This window comes from Microtus pennsylvanicus, chromosome 3 (assembly GCF_037038515.1).
Source record: "Microtus pennsylvanicus isolate mMicPen1 chromosome 3, mMicPen1.hap1, whole genome shotgun sequence".
Classification (NCBI taxonomy): Eukaryota; Metazoa; Chordata; class Mammalia; order Rodentia; family Cricetidae; genus Microtus; species Microtus pennsylvanicus.
In genome coordinates, this window is record NC_134581.1 from 21810959 (window position 1) to 21828809 (window position 17851).

General features: G+C 47.0%; 1 protein-coding gene across 1 annotated transcript in view; it reads left to right on the forward strand.

Annotated features, from left to right (window-relative positions):
* The window catches only part of Ephb1 (EPH receptor B1), a 436566-nt gene extending 425918 nt beyond the window's left edge, over positions 1 to 10648 (forward strand). The window contains exons 14-16 of the mRNA XM_075964864.1: positions 3050 to 3243; positions 4972 to 5127; positions 9161 to 10648. Coding sequence (XP_075820979.1) covers positions 3050 to 3243; positions 4972 to 5127; positions 9161 to 9269 — 459 coding nt within the window. The 3' untranslated portion in view covers positions 9270 to 10648. The remainder of the gene's footprint in view (positions 1 to 3049; positions 3244 to 4971; positions 5128 to 9160) is intronic.
* The last annotated feature ends 7203 nt before the right edge of the window (positions 10649 to 17851 follow it).

Sequence of the window (17851 nt, forward strand, 5' to 3'; positions counted from 1 at the left end):
TGGCCAACACCTCCAACCCCATGTCGTACTCATACCAACGTAGCCATTCTGCTCCTGACTGACCCTTCTGAGGGGCAGAAGCACCAGATGGTTTGATAGTCTCTTCAAAAGCAGGTAAGCATGCCAAACACATTGAGGAAATGACAAACAAAAGCAAAACCAGCCAAACAAACAAAAAATTACCAGGGCAATTATCAATATGGCTACATTGCTTCAGTCTAAAGCTCATGGGTGGAAGATTTGGTACATCCGTGGATCCCATCCTCTTGATGCCCTATGTGGAGTACTTGGGTCCACAGTGCAGCACAGTGAAGTGCTCCTCAAGCAGTGCTCCTCAACGCTGTGCCTCTGAGACAGAGAGAGGGGTTGACTTGCTTGTGGGGGAAATTGGTTTATACAGTAGTGCCAGGACTTGAGAGGAACACAAATGCCTTTTGCTACCCTGCAGAGAAGACTTTGGAGCCCATGACACTGGGAACTTGGGTTCTAGCCCCTTCTGCTGACCTCACCTAGTTTGACCTTAGGTGATCTAGAGAAAGCAACTCTGAATACTCAGTGAACAATTCCACCTGTCTCCACAGTGAATGGAGACACCGTGTCCCTCAGTCCAGTTGCTCAGAAGACTTTAGAAATGGCACGTGTCAATGAGCCAGCTTAATAAGAACAATGCCCAGTCACTGGCTCTCATGGATCCCTTAGCTTAGCTCTACCATGTTTTAGCCTATGGATGCCTCAGAGGCTCCAGCTGTGGCCCCAGAGATAGATGATACCTTAAAGCCAGGTATCCTATGTGTGTTAGCTGCCGCCTTTTACACACCTATGTTTCAGGCACATTGCTTCATTGCCTATTTCTCCATTTTCTCACTGGGAAAATGGGGTCATAATGTCCTCCAAAGAGGATACAAAGGAATTTGACTGAAAACAGCTTAGAGGAGCTAAAAATTAGTCAGTCTTCAAAAGACAGTGTTCCCAGGCACTCATCATTTTATATTGCAGTGACATCGACGTGCGGTGGATGTTCATTTTTCCCCATAGTAAATGGAAAAATAATACACTGATTACCTCTAATAACCTCAGGTAACATCATCTCACACTGCATGTACCGTCTATACAAACTGTAAAAATATAAGCTGATTGAGGATGTTCACTTTTTGACCAGTTTACAAGGTCAGAATGAAAAGAACAATCAGTTGAAATTAATCTGATTTTTTTCCAATGGAGGTAAAAATACCAGAAAATCACTGAACTCCAAATAATTTCCTTTGTTGTTTAAGGTGCTTCACCTGTTTAATATAAAATCAATGTACAATTATTATAGGCAATAAAATACAAACAAGCAAGATGGAAAACAGAGAGAGCATCCTGTTCCTCCTGCCCTGAAGTGACTGCAATTCACCCCACCGTGGATACCCGACCAGGTTGTCGTGCAGTTGCGGGGCTCTGTTTCGCTATGACTCTCAGTTTGTTTGTTTGTTTATGAAAGTGTAAGACTATGCTGTACAGTTAGACATCTCACCCTTTTGCCTGATATGGTAGTGTGAGCTTATTTTCATTTCAACAACCGTATCACTGTAAAGGCTGGTGTTAGATTCCGGACTTTCTGTGGTATTGTAAATGTGCCCTCATAGAATCCAACGGTTAGAACTTGGGTCGCTTATGATTTTTTTTCTAATACAAAAAGTGCATAGGAGGCAAAATTGACTTTCATGAGTTGAGAATTAAGACGCACAGTGTGAAAACACACACAAATCTGAAAAAATGAACTGCTGAAAGGTCCTGAAAGTTTTGCAAAGTTTTTTTTTTTCAGCAGAGGGAGTGAAAACCACCCACACTGGATTAGAGGTTTGCACTCACTTTGTGGTCCCATCTTGCTTTGGGGACTGTTGTCAACGCACTGAAAGTGTGTTTGCCATGACCTCCCATTCTTCCCATGCTGCTGCCTCAGGAGGTTCAGGGTAGCCTTGCACAGGGAGCATCTGTGGGGTCCGAGCATGGAGTGGGACCGGCAATGCTGATTCTTCTCCCTTCCTTTTCCTTCAGGACTGAAAGAATGAGGTCATCTCAGGCTTTGGGAACATATCTATAAATAACAGTTCGCCAGGTTTCTGCATCACATCTGTCACTGCTGTTTACCTCCTGCTTTCAGGAAGGCAGAGTTGAGCCCCGCACCTTCTGTTTTCTTTGTTTTGTAGATAAAGTCTTCTTATACAGCCCAGGCTAGCCCAGAACTCAGAATCCTCCTACTTCAACCTTTAAATTGCTGTAATTGCAACTGTGCACCACTATCCCTAGCTCCTATGCCTTTTCTGTGTGTATGTGTGTGTGTGTGTGTGTGTGCATGCACACACGTTCGTGTACATGCATGTTCATATGCTCACACACATGTTCACACAGTTGTGCTGGTGCTCTCAGAGACTAGAAACATTGAATCTCTCTGGAGCTGGAGTTCTAGAGCTACAGGTCACTGTGAGCTGCACAGTATGGCTACTGGGAATCAAACCCACTCCTCTCCAAAAACTGTCCACACTCTTTACCACCAGAGCCATCTCTCCGGTCCTACCTTCTATTCTTAAAACCGATTTAAATTTTGCATTTGTATTTGTGTAGTTTGTCTGTCTGTATGTACACCATGGGTAGGCAGTAACTGAAGGATCTAGAAAAGGGCATCAGATCCCATGGAAGTGGAGTCACAAATGGATGTGAGCTGCCTGGTGTTGGCACTGGCAACCAAACCTGGGTCTTCTGAAGACCACAAATGCTCTTAACCAATGAACCACCTCTCCAGTTCGCTGACTTTCTTATTCTTAAACAAACACTCACAGAGACTCAATTATACCAGGCCTTATAACAGGTACAGGGGACACATAGGGACAAGATCTTGTCCCTACTTCCTAGGTAGGGAGACCAAGATCAGAGCAAATCACATAGTAAGAGATGAGTGGTAACCAGTGAGGGCAACTGTGCCAACTTGGCTGGAGGAGACTCCGTCTTTGCTATGTCTAGCTGGTAACACCTTTCTTAGTCACATGATTCTCATTTGCCACAACAGGTCATCAATGCCATAGAGCAGGACTACCGACTGCCCCCTCCTATGGACTGCCCAGCTGCCCTGCACCAACTCATGCTGGACTGTTGGCAGAAGGACCGCAATAGCCGGCCCCGCTTTGCGGAGATCGTCAACACCCTGGACAAGATGATCCGGAACCCAGCTAGTCTCAAGACTGTGGCAACCATCACCGCTGTGTGAGTCTAGTGAAGCAGGATAACACCTAGAGGTGGTTGTTATCATGGCCAAGGGCATGGTTGGCAGCCTTTGCTCTGTTGGGAGCAAAGTTGGATTGGCACAGACTGTCCACTAATGGAAGACATTCCCAGATTTTTGCCTTCTTTTTATCCTCCCTCCCTCCCTCTAAAATATATTTCATGTGATACTCTGAGACCTGGTCAGGTTTCTGCCATCTGTTGGCAGCCAGTGGGCTCGGCACTGGGCTCTGTATTAGTAGATTGTATCTGATATGACTGGTGATGCACCATTTCTAAATAATCTTACGTCTGAGAGGCACCTCTTTGTTAACTGCACTGATTGTCTAGGCCAGTGTAGCTCTTGGCTTGAAGGTTTTGCCAAAACTTAGATAGATAAAAGCTCCAATTGCTGTGAGACAAAAAAACAAAATACAAGGCAGATTCTTTTGATATGAATGGATGCACAAAGCAGCTGTCAGCTCCAGTGTCTGTGGTGCTTCACTTAGATACATTTGCATGAACTCATCTATTAATTTCTCTTTTCAACCAAAACGTAGTAGGTGGCTACAGGCCAGTCTTTGTACCCAGCGCTGGTTCTATACAACAAGTAGGATGTAGTTCTTGCCGTTGTGGAGGTTTAAATAATGTAGGGCCAGCAGATATTGATCCAATGATCATAAAAAAATGTAAAATTGAGCACTTAATGGCAGACACAGCAGAGTCCTGTGCAGAGCTCCCAGAGATCATGCCCCCAGTTGCAGCGAGAGCTATCTGGTGGATGCTCTTGCAGATGCCACCTGAAGGGCCAGAGTGCATGGACAGGATGGGGGCAAAGGGCAAGTGCTTAGCCTGTGAGGAAAGTCAGAAGCTCAGGGCCAGTAGCTAAGCATGAAGTTGATGAAACCAGTGAGGTGGGCAAAAGTAAGGGCACTCAGGGTCCTTGGGGTGTATTGAGCATTATCTTCATTTTTAGGACAGTAAGCAGCTATCGGAGGGTTTGGCATATGTTACAACCAAGGAAAGAGCTTTTTATGGGATTATTTCTGCATTTCGCAAAGTATATCTGACTGCGGTGTGAACCTTGTAAAGGAGAGCTCCAAAGAGCACCTTAAAGAGGGCAATGCCATGCAGACATGGGAAGTAAACTCTTGTGGCCTAGAGAGAAGTTGGATGTGAAACTGGAGGGACATCAAGATGGCTGACATCAAGATGGCTGACCTCAAAATGGCTGACATCAAAATGGCTGGCCTCAAGATGGCTGGCCTCAAAATGGCTGGCCTCAAAATGGCTGACATCAAGATGGCTGACCTCAAAATGGCTGACATCAAGATGGCTGACCTCAAAATGGCTGGCCTCAAAATGGCTGGCCTCAAGATGGCTGGTTCTATTCCCAGTGTATCTGCCTTGGGTCTGTTCAGAGAAGGGCGGTCATTGCTTGGCTGTTCCATGCCATGCTTTTCAGATATCAGGAAAAAGAAAACTGTTACCCGTAGATTTAGTGAGGCTGTGCACATCTTTTACAGAACCGCATCTTTGGATGAGGAGTCAGTCCTCCTCCCTTCAACTGAATACTGTACCAAGCTGTTTGTGGCATTGACTGACCAGTGACAATTCCTAGAAGTAGAGGACTGGCCCTCAGCTTCAGAGGTGGTGCCAGGAGGGAAGGGCCAGTCTGGAGTGCCACCTTTCTTTAGCTATGAGTTCACCTGTTCCTCTCTGTCTCGCCAGGCCTTCCCAACCCCTGCTTGACCGCTCTATCCCAGACTTCACGGCCTTTACCACCGTGGATGACTGGCTGAGTGCCATCAAAATGGTCCAGTACAGGGACAGCTTCCTTACTGCTGGCTTCACCTCCCTCCAACTGGTCACCCAGATGACATCAGAGTAAGTAAAGAAAGCCTCCTTTGTCCAGCCCAGAGCTAGGTGTTCGGGCTCCTTCACTGCTGCGGAAGATAGTGTGGGTCAGAGCCCCTTCTCTGTGTAGAAGCAGCCTTGTGGGGCTGTAAGATGGAGGTTGGAGCTAGAGGGATACTGAGGGTGCAGGTAGAGATCTATTCTGGGCCCGGGATAAGAATTATTCATAGTTGTAGCCATATGTCATTTGTCTAATCATCAATTACTTCTCTTCCCCATTCAAGTTTATAAATTCAGCCCAGCAAAGAAAGCATCTAGCTGGAAGGGATGAACACAGCAGCCAGCACTTTGGACAGAGTCGCAGGCAGTGACAGCCCTGAATCAGCAACCACTGAACTGCGTGGGGCGGGGCGCCATCCTCACACTTGTACAGCCCTTGTAAACACACACACATTTCCATTTCACACTCATTACTTACTAGTCTGCTGCTCCCACAGGAGTGTGGAGGAATACACAAAATAAAATTAGTCAAATAAGAGGAGAGCGAGACAGGTTCTTAAAGATCCATGTGGTCCATCGCTTCCCCCAGAATGTTGTGAGCGGCACCAGTCGTAGGAAATGTTAATCGGTTCTCCTTGGAAAAAAAAGGTCCCATGGTCAAATAAATTTGGGAACTGCTGCACACTTTATCATCCTCGTGGAGATTCACTGCTCATATTAGCATTATAAAGGCCGTGAGAAATCCCGAAATAAAGAAGCCCATTCCAAATTATTAAATACCATAGAACCATAGTTTTGAGGGACAGGTTTTTATGGAAATGCAGTTTGGGAAATATTTATCTAGTGCCAATCTTTCCATCCAGCAGATTCTGAAATAGTGCGACATATGAGGCAAGATGGGACACAAGGCTGCATTTCCAGCTGCTTTTCCGGCTGCTGGTTCAATATACATCTAACCTCCCTCTCCCTGACACACACTTTTCCCCTCTAAGGACCAAAAGAGGTCTCAGCTTTTGCTGCCCACTGGAATAGTCTGGGAATCTTTAAGAAGTTCAGAAGCCTGTGCCTGGGGATGAGACTCAGCCAGCAGGGTGCTCACCTAACATACCTGAAGCCTGGATTCAACCTCCAGCTCTGTTTAAACTGGGGATGATGGCACATGTCTGTAATCCCAGCACTTGGGAGGTAGAGATAAGGGAGCCAGAAATTCAAGGTTATCTTCACTTACTGTATCAAGTTCAAGGCCAGCCTGGGCTACAGAAGACCAAAGTACTGATGCCACCTGCAGCCTTTGATTAATTGCTATGTGGTGAGAGCAGAACGCATGGCTTAGGGGATTTCAATGTCCCCAGGTGAATTCTGACATATGACAAAGGTTGGGAAGAAACACAGGAAGGACCAGGCTCACATATTGCTTTTGCCTTCTGTATTCAATGAAGTTCAAATGATCTAAGCCAGGAAATCAATTCTTTCTTACACACACACACACACACACACACACACACACACGCCCACATGCAGAAACCCTGAACCCCAGTGTATACTGATGCATCAGAGTGAATTCTGGAGGCCTGGGATACACATCTGCTATGGCAGAGGACACATCAGTCCAGCAGACAACTGACACATGGTAACTGGTCACCTGTCATATCTTAGGCACAGTGCTGGATGCTGGGGTTTTCTTATGACCAGGCCAGTTGCTGCACCTGGGAGAGGAGATTGGAGACCCATTCTTAGCTTTACTTCAGTGCAGATGGACCCTGACTACATGCAGCCCATGCCTGGAGTCAGGCTTTATCACTGCAAGGTTTATTCTTCTCATGAATGATGGAGTCAGGGTTTTCTCCAGGGGGTGGATTGAATGTGCATCTCCATTTGAATCCACTAAATTGCAGCATATGCTTGATAAAGGTCCATTTTCTGGTGACCCCTAAAATAAAATAGATAAATAAAAATAAAAATAATTATAAAGGACATCCCTACACATTTTGAATGATTGCCAATGGGTGAGCACAAAACTCAAAGAAATAAAGTTAAAAAGAACGAGCCTTCCCACCCTGCAGAGCTCAGAGGGATGCTCCTGGGTGATCAGAGGACCAAGGGGTGGGCATTCGTGGCATCAGGCTCACTCTACTTTGCTCCCTCTCAGCTGACTACAATTTTCTTTTTGACATATTTTCCCCTCCTCCCCTTCATAATAGAATGAGTCAAATAAAGCTGTTCCTTCAGTCTGGGGAAAGTCGCAGGCAAAAAGGAACAAGGAGAGGATTAAAAGGAAAGTCAAACTGAAAATTAAGGGATTTAGTTCAAAGTAAAACACAGTCACACAGTTCTGGAGCAATTCAGTTTGTTTCTTGAGAGATGAAAGATGGAGGAGGGAAAAAAAAGGAAATGAGCAACTCGATAAAATAGATGTTGGGGCAATTTGTGAATTCAGAATTCAAGCATGCTTCCCCAAAGTACTCGCTGTAAAAGACACGGGCAATTTGCCTATCTCAAGCGGCTGCAGCCTTAGAGAGATGGACTACAGCTCACGCGGTTGTGGAGGGAGGCATAAGTGCCAAGACATTGTGGTTACAGACCCAGCCCCGGGGCTGCCAGAGTGTGAAGTATCCAAACATGCCTGCCTGTGCCAGGGTCAGGAAGCTTGGAAGAAATAAGCAGTAGCATAGGGGAGTTGGAAAGGCCTGTGAGGGAGGCCGGGAACCAGGCGCTGCTGTATTTGAATTCTGCTTCTCTCACTGTTTGCCTGCTATGTGATATTTAGTGCTTTACTTCTTTGGATGACACGTGTCTTGTCTGTAAATGCATGTGTAAGAATAGTGCCCATGTCCCTGGTTTGCAGAAAGACAAACGGAATGGCGTGCACTAACAAGCATGCGTTTGGCCCATCGCCTGCTCAGAAAACCTGGTTGCTGTTTAACTTACCTCTCTGTGAATGCAGTTTCTCTACGACTGAGAACCGCATCCCTGCAGGTGTAGATAGGATGGTATATAGCACATAGTGTGCACTTGGGCAGCTAAGGAAAGATGCTTGGGTCTCCTCGAGGTCAGACTTAAGCCATGAACTTTTCCATATGACTTCTCCCAGCTCACAGATGAACCCAATCTGAGCTTCTATCCCAGACATATTCTTTGGATTCCTACTTGGGCAGATATTCTAAAGTTATTTTAAGATCACCCTTCTTAAAAATGCATGGCATTAAAATTCAAACAGAGTGAGAGATTGGAAGCTCAGGGGGAAACATCAGAAGACCAGGCAAGCCCCATAGCTTTTCATTCACAGTGGGTGTTCACTAATTTAGGCAGGAAGCTCCACGAAATAACCAAAGTCCCATAGAGTGTGCGCTTTGAGAGTCAGCCACAGAGTAGAGGAAAATTCCAGTCCACCTGAGGGTCGTGGCCACCAAGAAAGGGATGCTTCTGGATCCATGGGTGAGGAATAAGGCATAGCTCATGCAGACTGTGTGGGGAGGGGGCAGGAGGGATGCACAGAGAACATGTATTTGAGCGGGATAGTATTATAACTGGGTGCTGGGGTCGGATAGCTCAGTCAGTAGTGTGCTTGCTGGGTGATCATGAAGACCTGAGTTTGGTCTCCAGGATCACTGTAGGAGAAGCTGGGTGAGGTGGCAGTCACTTGCAATCCTAGGACTGGGGAGGTGAGGCAGGAAGACCTCTTAGGCTCCCTGGCCAGCCACACTGTCATAATTGGCATGCCCCAAATCAGTCAGTGAGAGACAAGCTCATAAAAACAAACACACAAAACAAGGTGGATGACAACTAAGAGTAACACTCAAGGCTGGCCTCTGGCCTCCATATACATGCACATATATGTGCACACACACCCCCACTAGAGACTCAAACACATTCACACAAAGACAAAGTAAAAGAAAATATATAGTCACGTTACTGCTAAATACTTGGGTTTATTTCACTTAAGATTCTGGGATGGTTAGCACCTTTTTCTGGCCACTGTATTGTCAGGAGCATACCTTTGGTGATAAGTTTGAGCTGTGGAAAGGCTGCCCTAACTCTAACACTGACTTCTTTGCCCTTCTAGAGACCTCCTGAGAATAGGGGTCACCTTGGCAGGCCATCAGAAGAAGATTCTGAGCAGCATCCATTCAATGAGGGTCCAGATGAGCCAGTCACCATCGGTAATGGCATGAGAACACTTGCATTCCTAGGGGAGGAGAGGAAGGAAAAGGACCAGGGTCAAAGGGAAACCAGAGGTTGACCACTGTGGAATGTGCGAGGAAGATCAGCTTTTTTTGGCTGGGAAACAACTTTCCATCTGTGAAGAATGAACTGGACCCATTGCTCACGGGCAATTGTCGTTTCTCCGCAGCAGAAGCACGTAGATGCCGTGGGAAACCAAACACGTAATAATAAAGATAGAAAGGTGACGTTTAACAGAAGTGAAGCCGAAACCATATGCATTGGGAACCAAGGTGAACTCAGTTCCTATCCAAGGGGGACTGGAGTTACCTGTCTTCGGGAAGAAGGGAAGGAGGTGGAGGGATGAGAAGCAAGCCTCGGCTGTTCCATCTTCTCCCTCACCAATGATGTTCTTTTCTTTTCTCCTTTTGTGCTCCTCCCTGAGAGTCCTCCCCCACATCCATTTCCCTTTGCTCATGACTCTTGTAGGGAAGCTTCTTCAAATAAAACCCAGCTCCTGAGTCTCCAGATGTCGTCTGTCAGTTGCCAAAGGACTTTGCTGACCACTACTGCATGGGGATCCAACCAATTCAATTAATGTCTTCATATTGAAGAAGAGATGTACCTTCAATTGAAAACCTTGTTTTTCTTTTGTTTGCATTTTCTGCAAAAAGGAAAAAAAAGAAACCACAAATCGGAAATAATAATAGAAAAACCTGTTTCCGTGTGCAAGCGCACACGTCTGTGTGTCTGCGTTATAAAACGACTGTGCTTGTTCGTGACAGATGCAAACAAGAAAAAAAGAATTGGGAAAGTTTGGGCCCTGGGAGGCCTCAGGGGGCTGGAACAAGCTGTTGGCCTGGCTTTCTGCTTGGCCCACTGGCCGCTTGGCTCAATGAGAAGAGAGAAAAGAGGGGGGTGGGGAACTCAATTGAAAGGAAAATTTAAAAAAAAAGAAAGTAGTCTCTGAAGAGTTTGCAAATTAAGACAGGAAACAGGTGAGTGGTTTGAATTGGATGCAGTGTGGGCCATTCTGGAATGATGCTGACTGAAGAGTTATTATTGATAAGATCTGAAGAGGAGGAGAAGGCGAGGATTTCTGGAGAATGTTCTTCCACAGCCCTGGAACCAGCAATTTTAGGGACGGCAAGGGAGAGTTCTTCCTTGCCTGGCCTGTGGACTGGCTGAAACCGTGTGACATCCAAGGAATGTTTCTGTCGTGTCCGTGTTTCTCTTTACATTCCTTCTTGTACCTCATTGTTCATTGTTTGATTCACTTTTGTAAATTCCACCTAACATTTGAATATTTTTAATTTCTCCTTTTACCTTAATCTCCTTCCTAATTTTATCTGTCTAATTAAAAAGAGCAGAAGCATGTCCGGGTTTATGTAAGATGTTGTCAGAGTGTGTGTCCCTGGACCCCTACTTAGCTCCCACACTACACTAAGAAGCTGAGGTCCAAACTTTAGACTCCTTGCTATTGCTATGCCTGCAAACACGCAGCTAGGGAAGGTGTGGACTTAGCAGGAACCTTGGCTCCGAATTTAATACATATTTAAGGCGGCATGAGCCTTTTCCTCGAGGCTTGGGTAACTGATCTGGGAGAGTCCTAGTTTCGTTTCTGTTGCTCTGATAAAATACCACGGCAAAAAGCAGCCCAAGGGGGAAAAGTTTATTTGATTCACAATTCCAGGTGATAATCCATTATTGCAGGTAAGTCAAAGCATCAGGAACCTGAAGCAGGTAGTCATGCTACATCACATCCACAGGTGAGAGCAGAGAGGAACTAAACAAACGCCTACTCACTTGTGCTCAGCACCCTTTCTGCTTTTTACAGTCCAGGATATCCTCTGCCTGGTGAACGGTGCTGCCCACAGTGGGCGGAGTCTTCCCACATCAATTAACATAATCAAGGCAATTCCCCTTGGACATGCCCACAAACCAACCTGACCTAGGCAAACCTTATTGAGACTCCCATCCCTGGAGATGCTAGGTTGTTCGAAGTTCACAATTAAAACTGTCACAGGGGCTTTCTGGCTTTGAGTTACAGGCTGCAGACCAGCAGGAAGCTCCCTCACAGTGTCTCATAGCTTGAAGATGCAGCTACAACCCAGGCGAGCTTACCTTAAAGTGTGGCTATAAAGTTGAGCCCAGGAGGATGGGAGAAGCTGGGGAGAGAGAGCACCTGTCCGCAGAATTCCATGTGGTCTTCAGAGGGCTCCAGTTCAGCCAGGAAGGTAGAAGACAAAATCTCCCCTGGTTAGTTGATTAACAATTACAAGCCCAGTTTAGTAATTATCCCCAAAGACTCAGTCCATGAGTGTCTTCCAAGCCTAAGCCACGTGACCGATCTGTTCTCGGTTTTCACAAGAGTGGGTTTAAATTTGCTCTCTTTGGCAGCATCTCTTACCAGAGTCTCTTCTCTAGCACTGCCATTGCCATCCTCCCTTCTTGCTGGGGTCAAGCAGGGTTAGCATAAAGATCGTGTCAAACTCTTCATTTGCTGTTACTGTAAGTTCCCAGAAAGGACAAAGAGAACACAGAGCACACAGACGAGAACAGGAGGGATCCACGGAGACCAGGAAGGAGGCACAGTTCTCAGCGACACTGACATGAACAAGCACTCCACAACTTCAGCCTGCCTTGCAGATGCCCTTCCTGTGTCCAAGCTGCTAAATGTCACCCCCAGACCAATCGAGAGCAAGAAGTAGGAAGGGGACTGCGGAGCGTCATTAGCCAGCCATCAAGAAAGGCACTCTTTTGCCTTTAACATATTTTGCTTTACATACTGAGTTCTCTTCCACAGTATAAATGTGTGAAGTCCCAGCAGGTCCTGCCTTGTTCCCACTTCCAGACTCAGAACCTCAGGAACAAAATCAACGGAGTCAGCATTTTAACTTGGACATATGACCCCCCACTCCTCACCTTTGCCCCAGTGGGATGTCACACCCAAGTGTGGCTTGACATCACCTGTGGGGAGAGTAATCACAAGTTACAGAGCCTCCGTGTGGTGGTTTTTGAGTGGGTCCTAGAACTTGAACATCTTACAAGTGGTGCTGATGCTGCTGGCCCAGGGACCACACTGTGGAAGCCGTGGCACTATCTTAACCTTCCTCCTTGGGAATTCACGGTGTTCTGTGTGAAGACACTGGCTTAGGAAGTGATAGTTGCTGGGGTTCCTGAGGCTCCCTGAAAGAGAGGCGTGAGCCTCACTCTTTTGGGTATAAAGTGATAGGAGAGCCTGACAGGCAGAGCCTTCCGCAAAGAGGTGTCTCTATACACTGAGTTTAGGGGACTTCCTTCTCAACTCTCAAAGCAAACCCTTGGGAGAATGCTTACTGCAGCGAGAGCCCATCCTTCTGGATTGCACGTGCTGTCTCCCCATCATCCTACCGAGACATTTTTGTGGGGGGGGATTGCTGGTAATGGAACCCAGGACAAGCACTCTACCAACTGAGCCACATTCTTGGCTCAAGAGCTCTACTTTTTTAATAGTATATTTTAATTTATTATTTGAGAATTTCATACATGTATATAATATATTTTGTGAGCCTATTTATCTATCCCTCACTTTCTCCAGCTCCTCCTGGGACCTCCAACATCCCCCTCCCAATTTTTTTGTTCTCTTTATTTTTATAGCCCTGAGTCTAAGTAGTGCTGCTTATAAGCACATAGCTATAGAGCCACCCACTGGTCCTTAGGCAACCTACCAGTGGTCACATCCTTGAAGAAAAGTGACTTTCTCCTAGTAGCCATCAAATGATAATAGCGCCTCAGATTTGGGTGGGGTCTTATGAGCCGCTCCCTCAACCATGCTGGGATGTTGGCTGACTTGATCTTGTGTACACAGCCATCGCTGCTGAGTTCATGGGTACATCTTGTGACATGCTCAGAACTTAAATATATGCAGTGATTTGTGAGTTGCAAAGCCAAGCTGACAGGATGCAATCTACAACCTTGCCAGGTAGCCCAGGGTGTGGTTAAATACAGGATATCACCAAGAGTGAGCAGGTGTGGTCCGCCAATGGCAGGTGGGCCAGGGCTTACAGAAATGGAGATGGCTTGCTGGGGATGCCTTAGAGACACTCACCTCCTCCTGCACTCTCTCTCCCTCCCCCAACTCTCTGCTACTCCAACACTCAGAGGGAGGAATGGAGGCTGATAAAGAGGACAGAGAGAACAGCATCTATGGAGACACAGGATTCTAGAGATACTGCTGTGAGGGTTAGGGAGGCAGAGTGCAAGAGGGGAAAACTACACCCTTCAATAAGAAATGCAAGTTCCTGGTAGCTCTGTCTGCTCTAAGAGGCTCTTTGTGGGGTAACCTAAGCCTTCATCATCCTTTAAAAATAACGACTCTGTCACCAACTGGCTAAGGAAACAGTAAGTCCCTTGCTAATGGAGTAAAAGGAAGGTTGCAACAATACCAGCAGCACAAGGCACCATCCAGAATTCCCAAAGGACCCAATACCCAAAGAGATTGAAAGGTTCACAGAAGACTGAGCTCCGAGGTCACTGTGCCATAACCTACACATAGACGCTATGGGGTCATTTCCAAAATCAGACATATCTGTATCTTCCCAGATGCCAGCAAAGCTGCAGGCAGTGCCAGAGTGGAATCCTCGGGGTCACAGAAAGGTGGCCAAATGGTGAAGAGGGTCTGTGGCTCTTGCTTTAAGATCATGCAAAGTTTGAGACCAATGGCATCTGTGTTCACCACTACCAAGTCTTGAGAGACCAGCAAGAGATCTGAGGACAAACCTGGGCTCTGGTAGAGCTCAGGCCTCAGAGCAAGGGTGACGGGATGAACAGAGATGGATGGGCCTCCTCTGCACACCTATGGAAGGGATCCCGTGATACCCTGCATCCCCCTGGGCTTGCCTTGTTAGCAAGGGCCCTGGATGGTTCCAAGCTATTGAGAGTCACAACTAAGTACATCATAATTCCTGGCAATTCCCAAGTGAAAGAGGACGCAGGAGAGGTTGTCCTTGCCTTGCAACTCTCTGTTAGCAAGTCACCTGGCTTGTAGAAGGCACAGAATTTTTGGTGCCTAAAATAAGTTCCGACTGAACAAGTTTAGTAAGTCATGACTTCACCTCTAGACATCCATGACCTTAGACAGCATGCTTTAAAATAAGTTAATCCCCAAGTATTTCACTGGAATCTTCCTCAATTACTCTTAACTGCCATCAGTCGCAGCCTACTTTATTTTAGTCTCTTGATGTTTCAAGCACTCCCTTTCAACCCCGTCTGACTCCTTAACAAGGTGTCAGAGGCATCCCCAGAGCTCCAGCTGGGGACACAGCAGTTTCTTCATCTGAGTGTTAGTCACTGCCCAGAGGCACCAAAAGGCAGAAACTAGCTTGTCTCATTCCTTGTATGACAGAAGCAAATCCATAGTGCAGGGGAGGCAGGGGCAGAATGCAGCCTACTCTGAGAGGAGCCCAGACTGTGTCCTGAACCCCTGAACCTGGGGACTGTGTGCTGCCAAGGTAACTTGCGGTTAGGCCGTGGGGACTGGCAGGGCTCCTCTGACTAAGGGAACATGACTGGTACTCTTTATTTTCTCTTTGGGGAGCTAGAGGCAGAGCTTTGTGTAGTCCAGGCTGGCCTCCAGTTGGCTAGAAGCCTATGATACCTTGATCTCATGACCCCCCTGCCTCTACCTTCCAAGAATTGGGGTTACAGTTGTGTACCACCATGCTCAGTGTATATCTTCTTCAGAATCAAACTCAGGACCTCGTGCATGCGAGGCAAGCCCCCTTTCAACTGAGCCACAACACCAGACCTACATCAGTATTTTAACAGCCCTTCTACACTAACGATTTCTTCCTTCCAAGATTTCTTTAATCTCCCAGAAGACACCCTCACTCAGAATGCTGCAGCCTCCTGCTCACCAGAAGGAATAAAAATTAAAACACTCAAACAAAACAAATGTATAGGCAAACAAGCTTCAGCTAAGCTCCTGAGCCCATGCCATTCTGTTCTCCTGGAAGAGAGGCTGTCATCTCCTCAAGAAAATTTAAGTCGCCTCTTCTGGTCTTATTGAAGTCATAGTTGCCTGCATGTGAGCAACTGCGGTAGCGCTAGAAATGGCCGTCTGCCACGGATGCAGTAACAAGTTCCAAGCATTGACTTCACAGCAGAATGCAACTGTATAAGTGACTTGATGCGGAAATGGACAGAGTCATGGGAGAGCCACCACGTCCTGAGCAGTCAAAGACAATGATCTCATAGGCTCGGCTCACCTGGAACTGGAGTGGCCAAGTTGGAGTCTGGGTGAGCAGTAGAGGGAAGAGCTCATATTAAAGTTTCAGAAGTCAAATGTTGTGTTTGTGGGATCATAGGCTGTTCTTTGAGGCTGAGGAATAAAGGGTTGACTGTGAGTAGCTGGAGGGGCAGGCAGAGCTTGCACCATGAGCGGCCTTATATGGGAAACTAAGGGACCTGGATATTACTCTGAAGTCGGGCCTGGAAAGTGGATTAGAGCAAGAAACCTCCATTTTATATAAGCCAATGGCCAGCAGATGAAAAATGGAAAAACAAGTTTTGAACCCAATTTGGAGAGGTTAATCTGGAGGCTGATGATCAAGGTAGAAGATCCCAGTGGTCTTGGGGTGTATGTGTAGAAGTGACAGGAGGAGTGAAGAAAACATCCACCCAAGAAGCACAAAGCAGGCAAGGTCAGCGGGGGAGGAGGTGGATTGCCTCCTCCTGCCAGGAGTTAGAGAGGCAATGACAGCCCTTGGATTTTGTTTAGGTGCCTGGGTGGGTTTCGGTACATCAGCTGAGGTAGAGAATGTGCAGGAAGAAAGGCATGGTGTCTGAGTTGCCTGTAAGCACAGGATATAGAGATCTACAATCCAGCTAAGAAATCCTCGCTGGTGATTTGCCTCTTGGAGGCACGCTTTGCCCGGAGAGTAAGTCAAATCATGGAAGCAGAAGAGTTTATGGCATTGGGAGGTAACAGTGGAAAGAGAAGGGAGCTTGCATGCCGCCTGAATCCACAGCCTGTTTCATAGCCATCCTGACAAATAAAGGTTCGCAGAGGAGAGGGAACAGAATCTCCACGGGCTTAAGGGGAAATCAGGAGCTTGTGGGGACCATGAAGCCAAAGGAACACATTTTAGAGAAGGAAACGCCAACCCAAGGCTCAGTGCTTCCAAGACAGTCAATGCAAGGTGAGTTTTGTAAAAGACCCAGAAGAGACAGGCATGTTGGTGCACACCTGTGTTCCCAGGGCTTGGGAGATAGAGGCAGGAGGATGAGTTCAGGGTTATCCTTAGCTACATAGCAAACTTTGGATCAGCCTGAACTATGTGAGATGCCCCAAACAAATAGTTGACATTCAGGGAAACAGCTGTAGTCTCTCATGTCTGGAGTTCCAGCATGTAGAAAGCTGAGGTAGGTAGTTTGATATGAGTTCTGTGCCACCTTGGGCTATATATGGATCCTGTCCAAGAGAGAGGCAGACGGAACACCCATGGGTTTACCCACAGGACAGGATGGCTGGCCTTATTCAGGGCAAGTTCACCAGAGAGATGGTAGCAGAAGATGATGGCTGAGTTGAGGGAAAAGAACACCAAAAGCTTTCAAGTAGACTGATTGTGAATGCTGAAGATACACAGATACAGTTGGAGGAGGCGCCTTTTGCTTGTTGCTATTTTGCTACTTCTTAATGGGAAGGACTTGGGCATATTGAAAAGCTAATGAAAGAGACGGGTGTGGAGAGCAGCGGAAAAGGAACCTAATTGAGAGGGTCAGGCCCCAAGAAGGCAGGGAGTGCAGGTGGTAGGACTCGTGGCTCCAAGTGAGCGATTCCCATTTGGTCTGGAAAATGAATGAAATAAGGACCGATGCGAGCTCCTAACAGAACTCCAGCTCACCGACCAATTTCCTCACAATCTAATCACCTTAGCTCCTGCAGCCTCCTGCATGGAAGCGCCATGATTGAATGTGCAGGCTTTGCTGCGGCCCTGCTGCAACGACAAGGCAGGCACCCTGCTTCTGACGAGGTAGGTAAGTGGACAGAAGAGAAAGCCATCGTGGGGAAGGTGAGACGGCATCACGGACCCCTGTCCTGCTCAGAGTCCCCACAATGGCTTCACATCACTGGTGGGATGATGCCCAAATTCTTTACCATTCCATGGAGGTCTAAGGCCACCTCTCCCACCAGGTTTCCAACAAGGCGCGCCTGCTGTCTATCCATGGCCCTTTCTGTCCCCGTCATTGCTGTCTCAAGATATTTCCTACAACTAGAGTCTAAGCCTAAGAAGGCATAGGGCTGCTGGGCAGTGGTGGCACACACCTTTAATCCCAGCACCCAGGGAAGCAGAGACAGGTAGATCTCTGTGAGTTTGAGGCCAGTCTGATCTATAGAATGAGTTCCAGGACATACATAGAGAAACCTTGTCTCAAGAAGCCCCACTCCCCCCAAAAAGAGGGCATAGGGACAGCTCTGGTGTGTCTTGTAAAGGTGGCCATGTCTGCTTCTCTGTTTCCCACACAATAGGTCTTTCTTCCTTTACACTCAATTCGGCTGGCTCATCTAGCTAGTGAGCTCGTGGAGAGCGAGGATAGGACCATATTCACT